Source organism: Cynocephalus volans, chromosome Y (assembly GCF_027409185.1).
Source record: "Cynocephalus volans isolate mCynVol1 chromosome Y, mCynVol1.pri, whole genome shotgun sequence".
Lineage (NCBI taxonomy): Eukaryota > Metazoa > Chordata > Mammalia > Dermoptera > Cynocephalidae > Cynocephalus > Cynocephalus volans.
In genome coordinates this window covers 7,502,322-7,520,166 of record NC_084479.1, presented here as the reverse complement: position 1 = coordinate 7,520,166, position 17,845 = coordinate 7,502,322, and the positions used below count along the sequence as shown (strand labels likewise).

At 32.6% G+C, this 17,845-nt stretch overlaps 1 protein-coding gene across 1 annotated transcript; it reads left to right on the top strand.

The window, feature by feature from the left end:
- Positions 1 to 4,063: 4,063 nt before the first annotated feature.
- On the top strand, positions 4,064 to 17,385 carry LOC134368968 (RNA-binding motif protein, X chromosome-like). The gene is made up of 9 exons (XM_063085202.1): positions 4,064 to 4,104; positions 6,306 to 6,418; positions 6,906 to 7,012; positions 9,810 to 9,966; positions 11,909 to 12,061; positions 15,240 to 15,339; positions 16,279 to 16,404; positions 16,487 to 16,575; positions 17,081 to 17,385. The coding sequence occupies exons 1-9, from the start codon at positions 4,064 to 4,066 to the stop codon at positions 17,383 to 17,385; spliced, it is 1,191 nt and encodes a 396-aa protein (XP_062941272.1).
- The last annotated feature ends 460 nt before the right edge of the window (positions 17,386 to 17,845 follow it).

Sequence of the window (17,845 nt, the reverse complement as noted above, 5' to 3'; positions counted from 1 at the left end):
AATTATTTAGGACTGCATTTAATGTTTTGGAAAAATAAGTGGAGACCAAGGGCAAGACTGTCAAAATTCACATTATTGATTTTCTCGCATAAGGGCATGTATGTATTAACAGATAGGTTGAAAGAATATGCTAAAGAGAGTGGAGCAAAAGTCAACAATATTAAAATCTGGAAGGAAGGACAGTATTGGGGTTTGGGACCTAAGAGAATCACGGTTATAAGTTTTATGACTTACAAACATGAAACCAGACAGTTTCTGTTAGTTTTGTTTTGTTGTTTTTTCTTTCCCCCTTTCTTTGTCTTTACTAGTAAACAAGGCACACTATAGGTGCTAGAGGTAGAAAGAGGAAACCCCTTTTTAAAGTCACAGTATAATTTGAAGTCAGGTAGTGTTTCCAGCTTTATCTTTTGAAGCACCATGAGCTTGTATTGTATGAACTTAATCTTGTCAGCCTTTACATTTTCATAGTGTTGTGGTAAAGCATGGGTTCTAAAGAAAGGCACATTTTGCCCATTACGATGTTTCTGAGTAGCCTCTCTCAAGTCTGCATAGGGCCCATTAAGAAAGCTGAAAACTAATGTAGACATTATATTCTTATGTAGGATTTGGCCTAATTAATTTTTCTAGATGTTTTCTAAGTGATGCCTGTAGTTAGAGACCAATTTATTTCTGTTGTCTGTATGCTTGGATGTTTCAGCAGTCTATTTAGAAGTGCGAGATGTGGGGATAAAAGCTAATTTCTCTATTTCATTAGCTCTGTGATGGCCTCAGATATATGTTGATTTAATTGTAAACCTTTATTGACTCTGACCCACAAGACTGTTTCAAACCATTAGGAAGAATATATAGGATGCAGATGAAGTTTGACTATCTGGAAATCCTGGAGAATATGTCTCTAAGACTAATGTGAATTGCATGGAAATTTCATAGTAAATTCTTGTTTTTGCATGGATTAGGTGACTAATTTATTATAGCTTATAAATGAGATCAAAACCAAAGCTTTAAAAATAATTTTTGAGAAAGGATCATAATGAATTAGAAGAGGGCTGCTTTCCTAATGAAAATATATACTGCAGATCAAATGGCTACAAATAAAAGCATGTAATAAATCTTATAATATTCTGGATAGTACAGTAAGTACTTCATTTATTTTTTCATTTCATTATCTCATTTGATTATTACCACACTCCTATGAAGTGACTACTGTTTTTATCTTCATTATACAGCTTAAAATTTGTTTTCAATAAATGCAAGACTTATTCGAAGAAGAAAAATATAAAACTGTTAGAAATACATGAAGAACTGGAGTAAGTAAACATAAAAGTTCTAACATGACTTAACATGACCTTGAGCAATATGAAAATAGTATGAACATAGTGGAATTATGTCCCCCCAATACTCCCTGAAACTAGAAATGTGTCCCCCAAGTTTTATGTACTATAAGCAAAGCCCCACTGTGACTGTTAAGAGAGTGGGAAATCCTATCATGGTAATTGAAAGGTGGAGAGGTGATTGGATTGTAGGACCATGCAGTGGTGAAAGGATTAAAAATGGTGGTCAGGGATGTGGTTCTGAGGGCCTTAAAAGAAGAGGAGAGTCTATCTTTCTCTCTTACTCTCTCTGTTTCCATCATCTTGCAATGTGAGATTTCTGCATCACTGTCACCATCACCAGATGGACTTTGGATTTTCCATCCTCAGAAACTGTAAGCAATAAATTTTGTTTCCTTTATATATCATCCAGTTTCAGGTATTTTGTTATAAGCAACAGAAACAAACTAATACAATGAATAATGTGACTGAAAATTCTATGGATATAATATGTGTGTCTGTGTCTAAGTAGGTATAAATATACATGTATTATGTATGTAAGTACGTATAAGAAAACTTCAAACAGTTCATGGAAAAATGGAATTGAAAGATGATATTGTTGGGAAAAATGTGAAAATAATTTTTCCATAAGCCCGTTTTGTCCTTGAAATAATCTTTTGTACCTGAAACTATATTTGCTTGCTCCACTAGTCTGGCTGTTAATCACTGCTTGTATTTTTGGTTTCTGTAATCTAGCTCACTTATCTGCACAGACCACATATGCTAGCCTAGTGAATGCTGAGAAAAGAAAAAAAAATGTAAAAACCCTGGAAGAGTTTGCTTATAAAAACTTTGTGAGACCTAAGCTCAGGGTCCAGATTTTGAAGCATTAGGTTGCCTGGGCCCACTGGCATAATAAAATACTGGATTCTCCAACCCTCTGATTGCTGACTGCTTCTTAGTCCATTCCATTTCCATAACAGTATGACTCTTCCCATGACTTCAAAGACCCCCTCATAGATTACTGAAACTGTGGGGAAGTTTAGCTCTTGTACCTAAAGTTTCCTCTTTCTCAAAATCAGCATAATACAAACTATATTTTTAGAGTAGTTCTAAAAATTAACTAGTTATACAATATGCATAGATATAATATCTAAGTTATTTATACAGACAATTATTTAGGAAATTACATTATATGTATTCCCTGCCCCCTTTCTTTTTAACCACTGGAGCATTTTCTCATACCTTTCATGGCACAAACCATTACATATTTATTCACCTGCTTGTTTTTCCAAAAGTGTCCTCTCACTGGTAATGAATTAATTCTTTACTTATATTAAATATTTTTAATAATATGCTATTCAATTATTTATTGTATTAGTGATTAGATTGTCAATAAAATGCATTAATAAAATTTATTTTCTGAAAGAAATATAAATTAAAACACAGGACAAACTGTAACCTGTTCAAGTAGAAAATGGTAATCCATAATGTTGACAAAGTCATGGTGAAATTAATACTGGTAAGTAAGAATGTGACAACTATGGGGAAAAAGTAATAATGCTAACAGATTGGTAACTGTCATTTAAAAAACAATTTTCTAAAATACTTATAAATGTATAAAAATATATTTACCTTGGATGAGTTGTTTCACTGCTAGGTTTTTCTCCTAAAGGAAAAGTATTGAAAAATGAAGATGATACTGCAGACACAATCAGAACTATATTATTTGTAACAGTACACATATAAATTTTAATTACCTTATAACTGGATAGAGGAGTGGTCATCAGTTTGCTAAAATATGCATCAAGCACCAAAAATGATGGCTTATTTTATAAATAAGCATTATTTTTTAGTGTTGTACTTTTTAATTATAAGATATTCATAATTTATGCCTTGGTAAAATATGTAGTTTACAGAAAATTTTAAAAAATAAATTTTGGGTGAATTGTGTATTTAAGTGTTTTCTAACATTAGATTTGATTTTGCAAACAAATTAATATAAAGGAATATTTTTATATTAAAAAAAGAATAATCAGCTAAAATTTTTTCAGGAATAGAAATTTAGAATAACAGAGTTCTGTTTATTAAGGATGCTGTTTATTTTACAAAGATTTAAGACAGACGAACTGTCTCACTTGGATTTGTTATTCTTATTAATGTCTTAAGTTTGGGTCAAATCATGGCATTTCCTACTGAAAAAGAAAACTGGTGATTAAGTATTTATGCAACAAAAATACAGAAGCTTTGGATTCCTAATTTTTCTTCTCATTTTCACAAAAGTCTTTCATTATCATTAATGACTTTCATATTATTATTGTTTTTCATTATTACTAATGTTTTTCATATGATTATTTTTGCATGCATTTAACATTTTAAATTTATTTCTTATTTTTATTTTGCACATTTTTTAAAAACACAAGATAGTCAGACACTATGTGAGGGTGAGCCTATTACCAATACTGAAGAGGGGGGGAAATCATGATTGACTATTTCATAATAACAATTTAATACTTCCAGCCATTTGTTCACATTAAGACAACTGGAAAAAATAATAAAAATAAAATCGGAAATACATTTCGACCTTTCAACTATCTTTAGGGTTTTCATTCACAAGTTTTTTGGATCACTCGTCCCCCACTTTCTATCTTCTTCATTCCCTACGTACTCCGTGATTCAGCAGGGGGTTACATCCGGGTTACCACTTCCATATATAACTGACGGGATTGTGTTTGATCTTAGAGTAGCGGGTAATGGCGGCTCGATGTGGTAGGCCGTTGTGGCGGAGAAAGAGGTAAGGAATTCGGAATTTTAGGTACAAAAGATAGATTTAGACCTCCTGAGGAAGAGTTAGTAGTTGAATAATCTGTGAATAGAATAAATGTAGTAGGTCAGGTTTTAATTTCTCTCTCAGACTTCTTCAGAAAATCTTGAGAAATACAGTACGAGAAAGTTCCATGTGCGTATGTACGTATATCTATGTACATGTTTATGTGGAGCAATTGGAGTTATCAGTCTATTTTAAGTTCCCTTAATTTCTGTTCTCCTAAATGTAAAAAGCCAGCGAACTTACTGCATTTTGTCCACGATTGGAGAATGGGTTTAAGATGTTGGGTATATGGTTGTGGGAGGGAATTCTGAATAGGAAACTGATTAGTGGGATTAAAAAACTGGTCTTGGTTAAATTCGTAGAGCATCTTTGCTGTTAATCCTTTTTGTACTCGTATTTTCTAGTCGTGTTTTGGCGGTTAGAAATGGATCTTTTGTTGGACGTAAAGCTAGGGCGCCATTTTGTTTCTTGTGCCTTTTTTTTTTTAACGGCTTTTCTGTGTGAATGCAATCATAATTGAAAAATATACTCACGATACTTAATCGCTGTGATTCAAAATTTGCAGTGTTAGTCGTCATATGACGGAATTATTTGCTTTACAGACTTAGTCAAATTTTGACATGTGTTGTAAATTGTGTCAGTTTAACTGGTATGTGAAAGTGTAGGACCACATATGACCATAATTTAAATTTTCTCAGAAAAGCCTTAAGTTCTCTCCTTTCTTTTATGACATAGTACTTTAAATACGTTTTATAAACTTTGGGTAAGAGAAATATTAACTTAAAACGAATGAGTGGAGCCACTGCGGGAAGCAATCCAGGCTCCAGCCTCTCCCGACCTAGGATGTTGGCTAGTCTAGGGTCTCGGCCTCTCCCCCTTCTCCCCCCTTCATTTCTCCTCCCCATCCCTTTCCTCCCCCTCCCCCATAGAACTCCTCTTCCCCCTCAACCCCTCCTCCCCTCCTTTTCCCCCTCCCTCCTCCTCCCTCTCTCTCCTCCTTCCCCCTCCTCCCTTCTTCCCCCTCCTGCCTTCTTCCCCCTCCTCCTTTCCCCTTCTCCCTCCTTCCCCTCTTCCCCCTCCCGGTCTCCTCTTCCCTTCCTCCTCACTCCTCCCCCCTTATCCCCTTTCGCTCTCCCCCCTCCTCCTCCCTTCTCCTCACTGGTCCACCCTCCTCCCCCCTTCCTCCTTCACCTTCCTCCTCCCCCTTCCCCCATGTGTAACCAGCCCAGTAACTGCCAAGCCCAGCAAGAAGAGCCCTGATTCCGAGCTGGGACACTGGGGAACAAGGGCTTTTGCCACACACCCCTGTCCTCTTGCACCCAGCCCGGGTATTACTGAGCTACGCTGGAAGCCCCATGTCTCCCCTGTGGGAATGAAGGGGTGCCACAGGCTTCAATCCCGCACCTCCTCTTTCTTCCTCCTTCCATCCCATCTTCCCCTTTCCCCTCTCCCCCTTGCTCCCAACTGCTGCAGGACAACATCCTAGAATGTAAAAAAATAATAATAAAGTTATATTTTCTTTAAAATAAATAAAGCAAATGAAAGTATTTGTGTTCAGCAAAGATAAATAAGAGGAGATGGGAAATTCAGAAATATATTTACGGTATTTTATGTACATTTTGTAAAATTTACAGTATTAGTTTTTAGATAGGTACAATGCAGTTCATTTTGTGTTGCTTTATCTTTTTTTTTGTTTGTTTTTTGCTGTATTATTTTTTAAAGTACAGAGTGACCATAGGTACTAATAGTCTGTTTTGTATTTCAAATAGCGAAAAGAATAAATTTTAAATGTTCTTACTACAAAAAAATGTTAGTTTGGTGTAACCATGGCCCACTTGTACAGATATCAAAACATCCTATTGTATCCCATCAATATATACAATTATTTATAAATTGAAAATTTAATTTAAAAAGCGGCACCCTGCATGTTGTGTCCCAAAAGAATTACAGCCTTTACCATTTAATATTTACATATAAATTTTTATCAGATACTTAACAAAAAATGGAAAATTTGTGCATTAGGTCAGTGTTACTTTTGCTCTGTATGCTTCACGTTTTTATTTTTAGGTAACACACTAAAATGTCATTAAGCACAGTATGTAATAAAATTTGATTCTTTTGGCTTATTTTTTGCTATCTGAACAAAGATATGTTTTTACTTATAGAGAGGAAGTAGAAATGGATCATCCTGGGAAGCTCTTTATAGGAGGCTTAAGTGCAGAGACCAGTGAAAAATCTCTTAAAGCAGTATTCGAGAAACATGGTCCCATATTAGAAGGTAATTTTTAGAACCAACAAATATATATATTTATCTGTTCAAAGAAAACATACATTATAAATATATTCCATTGAGCAACTAGATTAAATTTTTTTGTTTTTTGAAATTTATATGACTTCTTTTCATTTCTGTTTCACACTGGGAAATCACTAATTGTCATGGTTGACGGGTCTACCTTAAAGTTCCCCTATCACTGAGAAAAGAAAACAAGCAACGATGAATGTTCTGTGGAGGTAGGCTATGAAGTGGGATGAGATAGACTGACTGAAAGGTTATCTCCTATTTATATTTAGAGTACTAGTAATTAAATGAAATATGTTTGTTTTGTTGTTGTGTTAAATAAGTTTCAGATGGTTGGTTCTATGCCATGTCTAGGAGGTCAAATTAAAGAGACTGTGAGAAATTAAGGAGAGTAATGTTGAAAATACAAAAAGTTAAATATTATATAATAAATTATATAAATTTAAAATATTTGCATGTATTACAGTTCTTTTGATGAAGAATCCAGTAACCAGGAAGTCCAGATGCTATGCCTTTGTTACTTTTGTGAACCCTGAAGATGCTAAGCAAACTATCATAGATATGAATGGAAAGGTAAGGGTCTTAATAATGTCCTAGCTCTGTTCGTCATTGAATAGTATTTCTAGATCTTTTCCATTTTCCTAATTTTTTTAAGGTAGCATAATGCCATATGAACCAAAATTCTGTAGCCATTGTTCTTTTTGTCCCATAAATTCTCACAAGTGTCATTAAAAGGGGATTGAAATAAACATGTTAAGTAATACACATTAAACCTATTTTTATGTTACTATTCCAGTATAGGGTAAACAGACTTTTGTCTTTTAGCGAGCTTTAGAACTTAGAAGAAATCCTTACAAAAGTCCCTCTTACCATACAGAAAATGGTAAGAGAAATTTTACTGTTTATGAAAAGTTATTGTACTTAACAGAAGTACTTATATAGCCTAGAAAGCAAAAAATGATTTACAGGTAGCGAATACTACTGCCCATTATTTTGAGGGAAAAAAAAAAATTCTTGAAAATGTTGTTTCAGTAGTTACATTATATTTAAATAGGTAGGTGATTGGTTCTTGCAGCAAGGGAGTGTAGTGTAGGCAAACTGATGAAGGTGGATATCAGAATAAGTAATTGGCACTCCTTACTTTGCTCTTCTCTCCTCAAAAAGTTTTCATCCTGTGACCTGAATGAATTTTGTAATGTATATATCTGATTATTCATTTTACAGTATTGGTTGAAGACTTACTTTAATCTAGCAGATGGTCTTTGCTCTTTCAGATCTTAAATTCTGAGGACATACCCTTTAAATTTTTCAGTGATTATATTAAAGGCTGAACTTCTTATCATTGCTGTCAGGCCACTTAACATTTATATTTTTCCTTACATTATCCAAGTCTGTTTTGTGGTCCTTTTATTCTTTAAGTTCTCCCGAATAAACTATAATGTGTTTTAAGCTTTCTTTTTTGGACTTACTGAGAATTACTCTTGTCTGTATCTTCATCACAAATAACAGTCTCCTTCAAAAACTGAACTTACGTTGTGTATTTTCTCCAGAGGTCTTATACCCCTCCCCTGTCTTACATGAGGGTACACTGAACAGTTCATGGAAAAAGAGAATTGAAAGATAATTGAATCGATAATTTCAATTCCATGAACTGATTTTTAGTACACTTGTATTACAAGTATTTTATACTCACTGTACCATATACTAATTTCTTTATTGTTAAGTTGTTTTTAGTGCTTTTTAAGTTCTCTTAGTGTAGAATATGTATGGTAATTGCCTTTATTTCTGTATTATATATCTCAGTTCCTGGTACGTTGCAGACAGTACATTTTTATGGATTCTTACCTTTCATATTTTAATGTTTGGTAGAAACTGAAAGTTGGGTTTGCCTTATCATTGTGTTAGATACAGAGATAAGTCTAAAGAATAGTAATTGATAATTTTTCCCCTAGTTTTCAAGCAAAAGAACAGGTAGTTTGTGTGGACATTCCTCCATTTCTTCTTTCAAAAGATATTTTATTGTGTGATTATTGTGTGTGTTAGGCATTAATATAGCAACTGTAGATATGAAATTAGTACCTGTTTTCTTGAGTACATGTATGTAGGCTAAAAGAAAAGAAATATAGAAGTAAAAAGAAATATAAGTATATACATATAAATGTTAAAAAGGAAAATAAAGTAAGTAAGTTAGAGCTTGCAGGGCGTGGACAGTGTTTTTTTATAAGAAGATTAAAGAATTTTAGCTGACTTCTGAATACTGGGAAGGAAGCAGCTGTTCACAAATGTGAGTGAAATATTTTGGGCCTAGAAATAGCAAATAAAGGCCCAACGTGCGATTAACCGGCTGTGTGGCTGTTACTTTTGGAGAAGGGCCCAGAGATCTTTCTAGTGATTTACGATTTAAAATCTACGAAAAATAATAGGAAGCTACCAGAACGTTGTATATAGAGGAATTATGACCTGAATCATGTTTACAAAAATCACTTTGATCTCTTAAGATTAAGCATTAGGAAGTTATAGTGAAATTAATTAAGATGTCTAAGCATTTGTAAGAAATAAGAATTTGGAGACTCTATTCAAGAGTTGTTTTTTAGGGATACATCTAAAGCCAAAATTAGAAATGGGTAAAGCAAAATTAAATTAAATTAAATAAAATAAATAAATAAATATATATATATATATATATATATATATATATACACACACTCACACACACACACACACCAAACTGGGTCCTAATTGAGGAAATAAAAATTTTAAAAATGTTAAAACTAGAGTAAATACAGATCTGCAGATCATAGTGGGAGATCCATCTTTAAAAAAATATAGAATGAGTAACATGATAATCACTTGGAATAAATAACTTTGAATAATTTATAAATGAGCCATATTCTTTCTTGTACTCGTGCGACACTAAGAATTTTAAATACATAGTGCGGATATGAGGGTACTTACGAAAGTTTGTGGAAAAATAGAATTACAAGATAACTTGAATCTTTCTATGAACTTTTTGAAATACCTTTGTGTAAAGACAAAGTGATTTATACATTGTGGATAATAGACGTTTTGTATTCTCCTACAGAATATCTGAGGGGTTGTTATTTTTATTTAATTACTAGAGGACATTTCAAGAACTTTTAATAACTAGTGCATACTCTTCTGTGCTAGATGGCTTAATGAACAGAGTTTACTCATCATATGTCTTGTAGTTTGGTAATATAAAGGATGTAGTAATTGCAGAAGCACATGTTTGCTTTGGTAAAAGACATTGATCAACACGATTAGACTTGCAGTAAAAGTAAGTTTGTAACTGTGTTCAAGTTAAATTTGACATATTATGTTATTCATAATAATACTTGGATCTTTTTAGTCTTTGGATGGAAAAATAATTAACGTAGAGCAAGCCAACAAATCAACTTCTGAAAGTGGTGGTAAGCGGAGACCACCAAAAAACAGAGGCCATTCAAGAAATGTTAGAGGAGGAAATGGAGGAGCAAGAGAGCGTCCCTCACGTGGAGGACACTTGGGTAATGTTTCCTTATATAAGTATGCAACCATAGGACTGAAAAACAGTAAGTCTGAATATGTAGAAATATCTTAAATTTTATTTACCACCTTTATGTGTAAAAAATTAACATTATTTACAAGCAAAATTATATTATTTTTTATTGTGGTAAAATATATATAATATAGGATTGCCCTTTTAAGCATTTTTAAACATATCATTGTGTGAAATCAACTACATTTGCAATGCTGTGATACCACTATTTCCAAAACTTCTTTGTCACCCCAGACTTAAACTCTGTACTTGTTAAGCAGTAACTTCTCTTTATTACTTCAATCTCTAATCTACTTCTACCTCTGAAATTTTTGTTTTCTTCAAGAGTTAAAGAATTGTAACAATGACTGAAGTAATATCTAAAGTCAGTAAATAACTTTATTAATAAATCTTAATCACCCTTTACTGAAATACCAAAAATTTAAAATTAATCCAGTTTATTATTAATACTAATTGCCTGTACTCATTCAGCAAGTTATCTGCAAAACTCATTTCTATTGATCATACATTAGAATTTTCCATGTTGTGGCCCAGAACTTTACATGAGTTGTATCATAAAAATATTAGGGAATTTTGAAAATCATACAACAGGTATTAAAATTTGTCACTCAAAATACCAACAAATTCAGAAAATAGTATTTCATATTTTAGGAATTATTTTGCATTTTTTTGTGTGTATGTGTTTGCAAATATTTATGCAAATCTGCTTAGTCATTTCGATATGAGGAATTAGTACATTGATATGCTGTAAAAAACACTGTATTCAGAGAAATATCTAGAACTCTCTTTAGTTCCTCAAAGGTGTCTTTGACACAGGAAAAGACTAAAAACCACTGTTTCACAAATATATATGTATTTGTCTTTGCTGTGAGTGTGTGAGAGGAGGATGATTGAAAATGGTATTTATGAATTATTTTCAGAGACATCTTTTTCATCAGTAGGAAGTAAGTTGTTCAATTTTTTTCATTTATAAAAAAACCAAAACGTATTTATGGAAAAAAAATCCATGTCTCAAACAAATTTTACTGTTTTATCTATTGACTGACCTTCGAAAATCAGAACGTGTAGCTTCCAGTTCCGTAATCAAATGTGATTCATTGGAGATGTTTAATAAAGTGAAATTGCTGGGTTTGATCCATTTTAAGATACATAATTTTGGTGTTAATTCTCCTAGTAAATGATACTGAAAATCAAGTTTACCAAGTTGTACTCTACAATGTATGAGGATCTTAATTTTCTTTTCACCTATGACAGTACCAAGTGTTGGAATATATCTAAATTTTTGTCTGGTTAGAAAGATAAAAAAGTTATATTATTTATAATTGCATTTATAAATGTATTCATTTTTAAATACCAGTAAAATTGAGCATAGCCTAAGTTCATAACTAGTATTATTTCATAAATGGATTTTAAGACTTGTATGTTTAATACCTAACATAGAATGCATGTTTCTGACACATCATTTCCTTTTGATTTTTTGGATATTTCTATTTATGCCTGTAACATGTTTTGAAAAAGCTTTCTTTGTGCCAGAACTATGTATCATTAGATAAATAATCATTAAATATTTATCTTTAATTTTTTAAAAACATTTTTATTTAATCCAGATTTTAGACATATTTAAGTGATAGGGTTCTTTCTGCTCCTTCTCCACTCTTCATTTTTTTCTCTGTTGTTCTCTTTCACAGGAATATAATATGCTTCTTGAGCTTTTATCCTGAATTTTCCAAACTGACTTTTACCATAAGTGTCTGAGTTTTTTTATATAAAGAAATACTAAATTGTACTAGTTTAGATAAATATGAATTATTAAGAATATAATAGTTTAATAAAAGTTTATAAACAGTAAATATTGGCTATTGAAAAAATATGAATGCTCTTTAACTAAAAGGATTTAGTTTTAAATACAGATGATGGTGGATATACTCTTAATCTCAATGTAAGTTCTTCTGGGGGACACTTTCCAGTTAAAAGAGCTCCATCTTCAAGAAGTGGAGGTCCTCCTCCTAAAAAAGTTGCTCCTTCAACTCCAGCAAGAAGCAGTAGTGAGGTGGGAGGAAAAGGTAACAGTTATCTCGAAGAAAAGAGTACTTTTTGTGAAAGAAAATGAGGTATAGGATTGGATGTTTAACTTTAAATTTAAGAGAGAAAATAGTTAGAGGTATATGGGCATATTTACTGATCACTAGCTTAATTACTTTCCACCTCACTAGGTAAATTTCCAGATTTGTAGTGAGGAAATACTGCAACTTCTAATTGTAGATATAATAGGTGATTAATATCACATTGGAGAAAACATTGTTTTTAATATCATGTTTGCTACAGAATTCCTGTTAGTTTTTCTTAAAGTTCCTGATAACATTTTTTGATTACTAGGCTTTTTTTGCTTTTAAGATTTTTACAAAAATTATGATGTCCTGTGTGATCTTCGTGTAGTTGGACTTTGTATTTTGACCATCTGGTTCTATTATTTAAATATAAACCATAACTGAAACTTGATATTCACTGTTTTTTTTTTTTTTTTTTTTTGAATCATTATATGGTGCTTTATTTAAAAGCTTCTGTTTTAAATGCAGAGTATGGTAGAAACACTCCTCATCTCAACATGAGTTCTTCCCTTGCTAATGTGCCCTAGTGTCCCAATATAAAATTTACTGGTTCATTTTCTAAGACCACAGTAATGCTTACATACAAGGCATTGTATTTGGTTGTGTGAGAATACAAAAAAATACATAAAGGCATACAAGATGTATTTTCTGCTCAGAAATGATCTCATTGGGAAGAGAATACTTAGATAAATAGGAGACAAATTTCTTTGTCATTCAGCACAAATAAAGATCATCGTGGTCTTAGGTAATATTTAAAAATAAAATTAAGGGCCGGCCCGTGGCTCACTCAGGAGAGTGCGGTGCTGACAACACCGAGGCCATGGGTTCGGATCCCATATAGGGATGGCCAGTTAGCTCACTGGCTGAGCGTGGTGCTAACAACACCAAGTCAAGGGTTAAGATCCCCTTACCGGTCATCTTTTTAAAAAAATGAAAATAAGGCTAACAAGTAGACTTGAAGGGGTCAGATGTTTCAAGTTTAGTGTAAGTCAGAAGATCACTTAGCTGTTAAATGTATGGAAGACATAAGTTAATCATTAGGATTGTGCAGGGATTTTTACAACCTAACATAACGATTCTTAGTGGATACTTAAAATTATTTGAAAAATCAAGCACAAGGTATGAATAGGAGGAGCAAATAGAAGAACAAATAATCTAGGATAGCATTTAGTAATTTAGTGATGCCTCAGTAAGAAAGTGTTTTAGTTGGGTCTCTTATTCTTTATTTAGCATTGTTATTTGACTTTTGGTATGGTAGAAACTTGAAACTGCCATTGCTCATTTTATCTTTCATATGTAAAAGATCAGTGAAGCTATTATGTATTTTTGGCTATTGACTTCAGAATACAAGAAGCCAGCACATTTCTGTTAGATTAGCCCGTGAGAACATAAAAATTAGTGAAAGACAACTTCTAGAAATCAGAATTAAGAATAAGCACATGAAGAAAATAGGATTTATAGGATAAAGTTTTACATTTTGAAAGCGCCTCAATTTTTTTTTAAAGGAGCCCTTAATAGTATTGATAGATATGCAGTAGAAATCAATATTGGCCATCATTACAGTAGACAAGCTAATACATTTTATTTCATCAGCATTAGGATAGAACCAACCACTTGGTGATGAATAAAGAATTTACGATTTAATTAGTTCAGTAATAGGTAGTGTTTGTTATAGGAGATGGGTTTAACATGATTTGGTAAATTATTTTCTTTGAGAAAGAAAGGATACATATGAACTTCAGTAAACAATTTTAAGGTTTTACATATTTTCTTTCTGCCATTAATACCATCACTTATATGAAAAGTGAAAGAATAAATAAGGGAGAAAGAAAATATCGCTTGGCTGGAGCAATTCTTTATCATGAAGAATGTTTCACTTGTGCATGAATCTTTGGCTTAAGCTTTGTGAGCAGCACTAGCCTTGAAGGAACCATAGGTTCCTACAAATCCATGTGAAATAGTTAAGCTAGTAATTTAATAAAGGAAAAATCCACTGTAAAATGAGCAGAGTCATAGACAAAGTAAAATATCATCTATGCAGTGTATTTGGAAGTCTTATAATGAGAGTAAGCGGAAAAGGGAAGACATTTGAAAAAAGGAACAGAGTTTCATACAGTAAATATAGTTTTAAAGAAGGAATTAAATAAGGATATATAAAGGAAAGTGTACCTTTTAATATCGAATTTATTAAAAAGTGAGGTGGTTACAGAAGACAAGAAACTGATAAATAATGGGATAGTCGATTAAAACTTTAGAGTTACTTGTAAATACCTTTTCTATATCAATAAGCACCAGTCATAGAGTATTTTATAGTGTTGGTATGTGTAAACAAGACAGGACATGGAGTATCTTGTGGTCTTAAGAAAATGATTGGTTGAAAGAATAGGGTGAAAATACTGAGAGAAGTGGGAACTGGTTTTTGAAACTAAATTTAACAACAGTTTAGTTTCATGGTTTTGAAAAAGCTATCCAAGAATTTTTACCAGTGTGGTAACATAAGATTTAATTATTGGAAAAACTAATTTCGCTATATGGAGAGAAACATAATGAGGAATGCAAACGCAGTAGGGCAAGATTAAGAGGTTTTCTAAGATGTCATCTAGAGAAGAGGTGGACGAAACAGGACTGATAAGTAGAGGAGAAAAGTTGACGTGTAAGATATATTAAGGAGGCAGATTTGATAACTGAATATGTGGAAATTGTTGCCAAAGATTACTTATATTTAGCTCCAATTTCTGGGGTGCTATCTACTGATGATAATTTAAAGATTATGCAAAACGCATATTCGGAGAGAAGGTGTTAAAAGCTAAAACATTTGGAAGTAACATTTAAAGGGTTGAAGATAGCCAGGAAAGAGGACTTGAATGTTATAACAGCAAAGAAATGGTAAATGTTTAGGTGATAGATACCCTAACTATTCTGATTAGATTATTATGCAGTGTATTCATGTATTAGAACAAACTACCCTACAAGCTTGTACAATGAAGAAATTTAAAAATTAAAACTGAAAGGTAGAAGTGAACATGGATCATTTTTTAAAATTATTTTAGAGAGGAAAAATAGCAGTTTTGAATTTTTTTTCTTGGAGACATTCTCAAGTTGAGATACTTATATAATCATTTTAAAATTAAAGGTCCGGTGTCACGTGGCAGAGTGCCACGCCGAGAGCCAGTCTCTTCTAGAAGAGATGACTACAGGTCACGAAGAGATGATGGTTATTCTACCAAAGATAGGTAAAGAAAAGTAATGAAACAGTTGTTTTTTGTTGTTGTTGAGATATTTATCTCATAAAATTAGACATTTTAAGCTGAACAATTCACTGACAAATTTAGTACATTTAATGTTATATGACAACAACCTCTGTCTAGTTCCAAAACATTTTCATCACCCCAAAGTAAAACCTCACTACAAAGCAGTCACACTCATTTTATTACTTCCGTTGGTCCCTGGTAAATAGCAGTCTGTGCTCTGTCTCTGTGAGTTAACCTGTTCTGCATTTTTCATATTAATGGAATCAAACGATACATGACCTTTCATGTCTGGTTTCTCTCCCTTAGCATAATGGTTTTAAGGTTCATCTACATTATAATTTGTGTCAGTACTTCACTCCTTTTACAGCTGAATAATATTCCATTGTATATACGTCCACTCATCTGTTCTGGTTGTGTCTGTCGTAGTTCTGCTGTAAACAAAGTTCATGGAAAGCTTTGTATTGTCTTTTAATTCTTTTTTATGAACTGTTTGAAGTTACCCTCGTATCTATTAGAACATCCTTTTAAAATTATTTTGTGTGTATAGGACTGAAATTTCTGATTCAAATGATAATACTATTTAATTTCTTAAGAAACCACCAACGTTTTTCATAATAACTGCACCATTTTACATTCCCACCAGCAGTATATATATCAGGATTCCAATTTCTCTACATCTTCTTCAATGCTTGGTACATGTAGGTTTGAAGCATAGTATCTCATTTTGTTTTTGTTTTGTTTTTTCCTAATGAGTATATAGAGCATCTTTGCATGTGCTTTTCAGCCACTTATATTTTATTAGGAGAAATACCTGTTCAAGTCCTTTGCTCATTTTTAATTTTATTGTCTTTTTGTTGCTAAGTTGTAAGAGTTTATGTTTCGGATATTAGAAATTGTTATTTTTTAATTTGTTGCTTTAAATTATTCTGGCAGAGATTATCCGAGTTCTCGAGACACCAAGGGTTATGCTCCACCTTCTAGAAATTATGCATACCGTGATATTGGCCGTTCTAGTTACCGGGATGAACATTCTTCTAGACGGTATAGGTACTATAAAAGTTTCTGTTTTTATCAAATAGATTCTTAAAGTTGTTAATTTTGACATTAATTACAACTCTTTTAAATTTAGTGATCGTGATGGCTATGGAAGGAGACGAGATAGAGATTATTCTGAAAATCGAAGTGGAGGCTCTTACAGAGATGTGTATACAAGTCATGGTAAGGTCCTGTTTTGACTTGTAAATGATAGAATTATATTTAACAGGCCAGATTGTTGTCTTAATGAAATTTTTTCACAAAGGGAAAACTATGTAGTATGGCCATTTGGTTAGTTTGAGAGTATTTGTATTATTATCTTAATTGCTGTTATTTAAACTGACAGATTGCTTTTAAGGATAAGTAGGCAGTCTTATCGTTTTACTCACTATAGAGAAAGTATTTTAACATTTTTAAAAGAATGAGAGTGTTTAACAGTATGAAAAGTTAGAATTTCAGCCCATTTTCAGGAAATTTGAACAAGTGTTAAAACTTAATAAAGCTTAAACTTTATTAAGCTCCAAAATATTATTCTTAGACTTTCTTTTAAACTTAAAATCTTTGACTACTGCAGTAAAGGCAGAGAAAAGCAAGTTTTGCAAATATTTAGTACTTTAACTACAATTACAGTAAAATAACAGAAAACTGTTCAATGTAGTTTGTTTTATTATTTGATCTGATCCTGTAGGGAGCTCCCGTGGTGCATCACCTGCACTAGGGTCCTCTCGAACTTATCGTGGAAAAAGTCACTATGATAATTATAACAGTGCACGAAATGGTAATGGTGGAAATCGAGAAAGTTACTCAAGCAGCCGAAGTGATACCTATTCAAGGCGTCGTGAGCGTGGTGGCAGACAAGAACGAGGTCTTCCATCTTCTGTGGGTAGAGTGTACCGTGTTCCTCGTGAATCATACAGTAGCTCAAGTCGTGGGGCTTCTGGAGGAGGTTATGGGGGAAGCCGATCTGACAGAAGAGGCCAACGCAGATATTGAAATTTAACACTCAACTTAGTTGGATACCAAGGAGAAAATTAAAATGTTATTTTCCTATATTACCTGAGTACTATTAAAAGAAATATGTTGGTTTCAGAAGGAAGGGCCTATATAATTTTCCTTCCATGAATTGTTCTGCATCTTAAGGTTGAAAAGTAGTATTTCTCATAGTAAATTTTATAATTGTTAATGTTAATTGAAAAAGAAAGGTTATGTTTAGGTTTAATGTCTGTATTCAAACTTTCAGAATAAAAATTTGCATGAAATGCTGTTTTCTGTCCGATTTTGCTTCCAAATTACACAAGCTTAAAAAAGCACATATTTTGGGGGGGTGAACTGCCTTGGTTGTTTAAAATTTCCTTTTGTGTCTTTAAACATAAATGTATACAGAATCAAATAAATGGTACTTTTCCCTTACAGTTCACTCCTTTTTTCTGCAGATTGTGCAGGCTAATAGTAT

Coding starts and splice junctions, on each gene's coding strand:
- LOC134368968 (XM_063085202.1), top strand. CDS start 4,064: ATGGCGGCTCGATGTGGTAGGCCGTTGTGGCGGAGAAAGAG. Junction 15,340..16,278: donor GGTTATTCTACCAAAGATAG/GTAAAGAAAAGT, acceptor TGTTGCTTTAAA/TTATTCTGGCAGAGATTATC. Junction 16,576..17,080: donor AGATGTGTATACAAGTCATG/GTAAGGTCCTGT, acceptor CTGATCCTGTAG/GGAGCTCCCGTGGTGCATCA.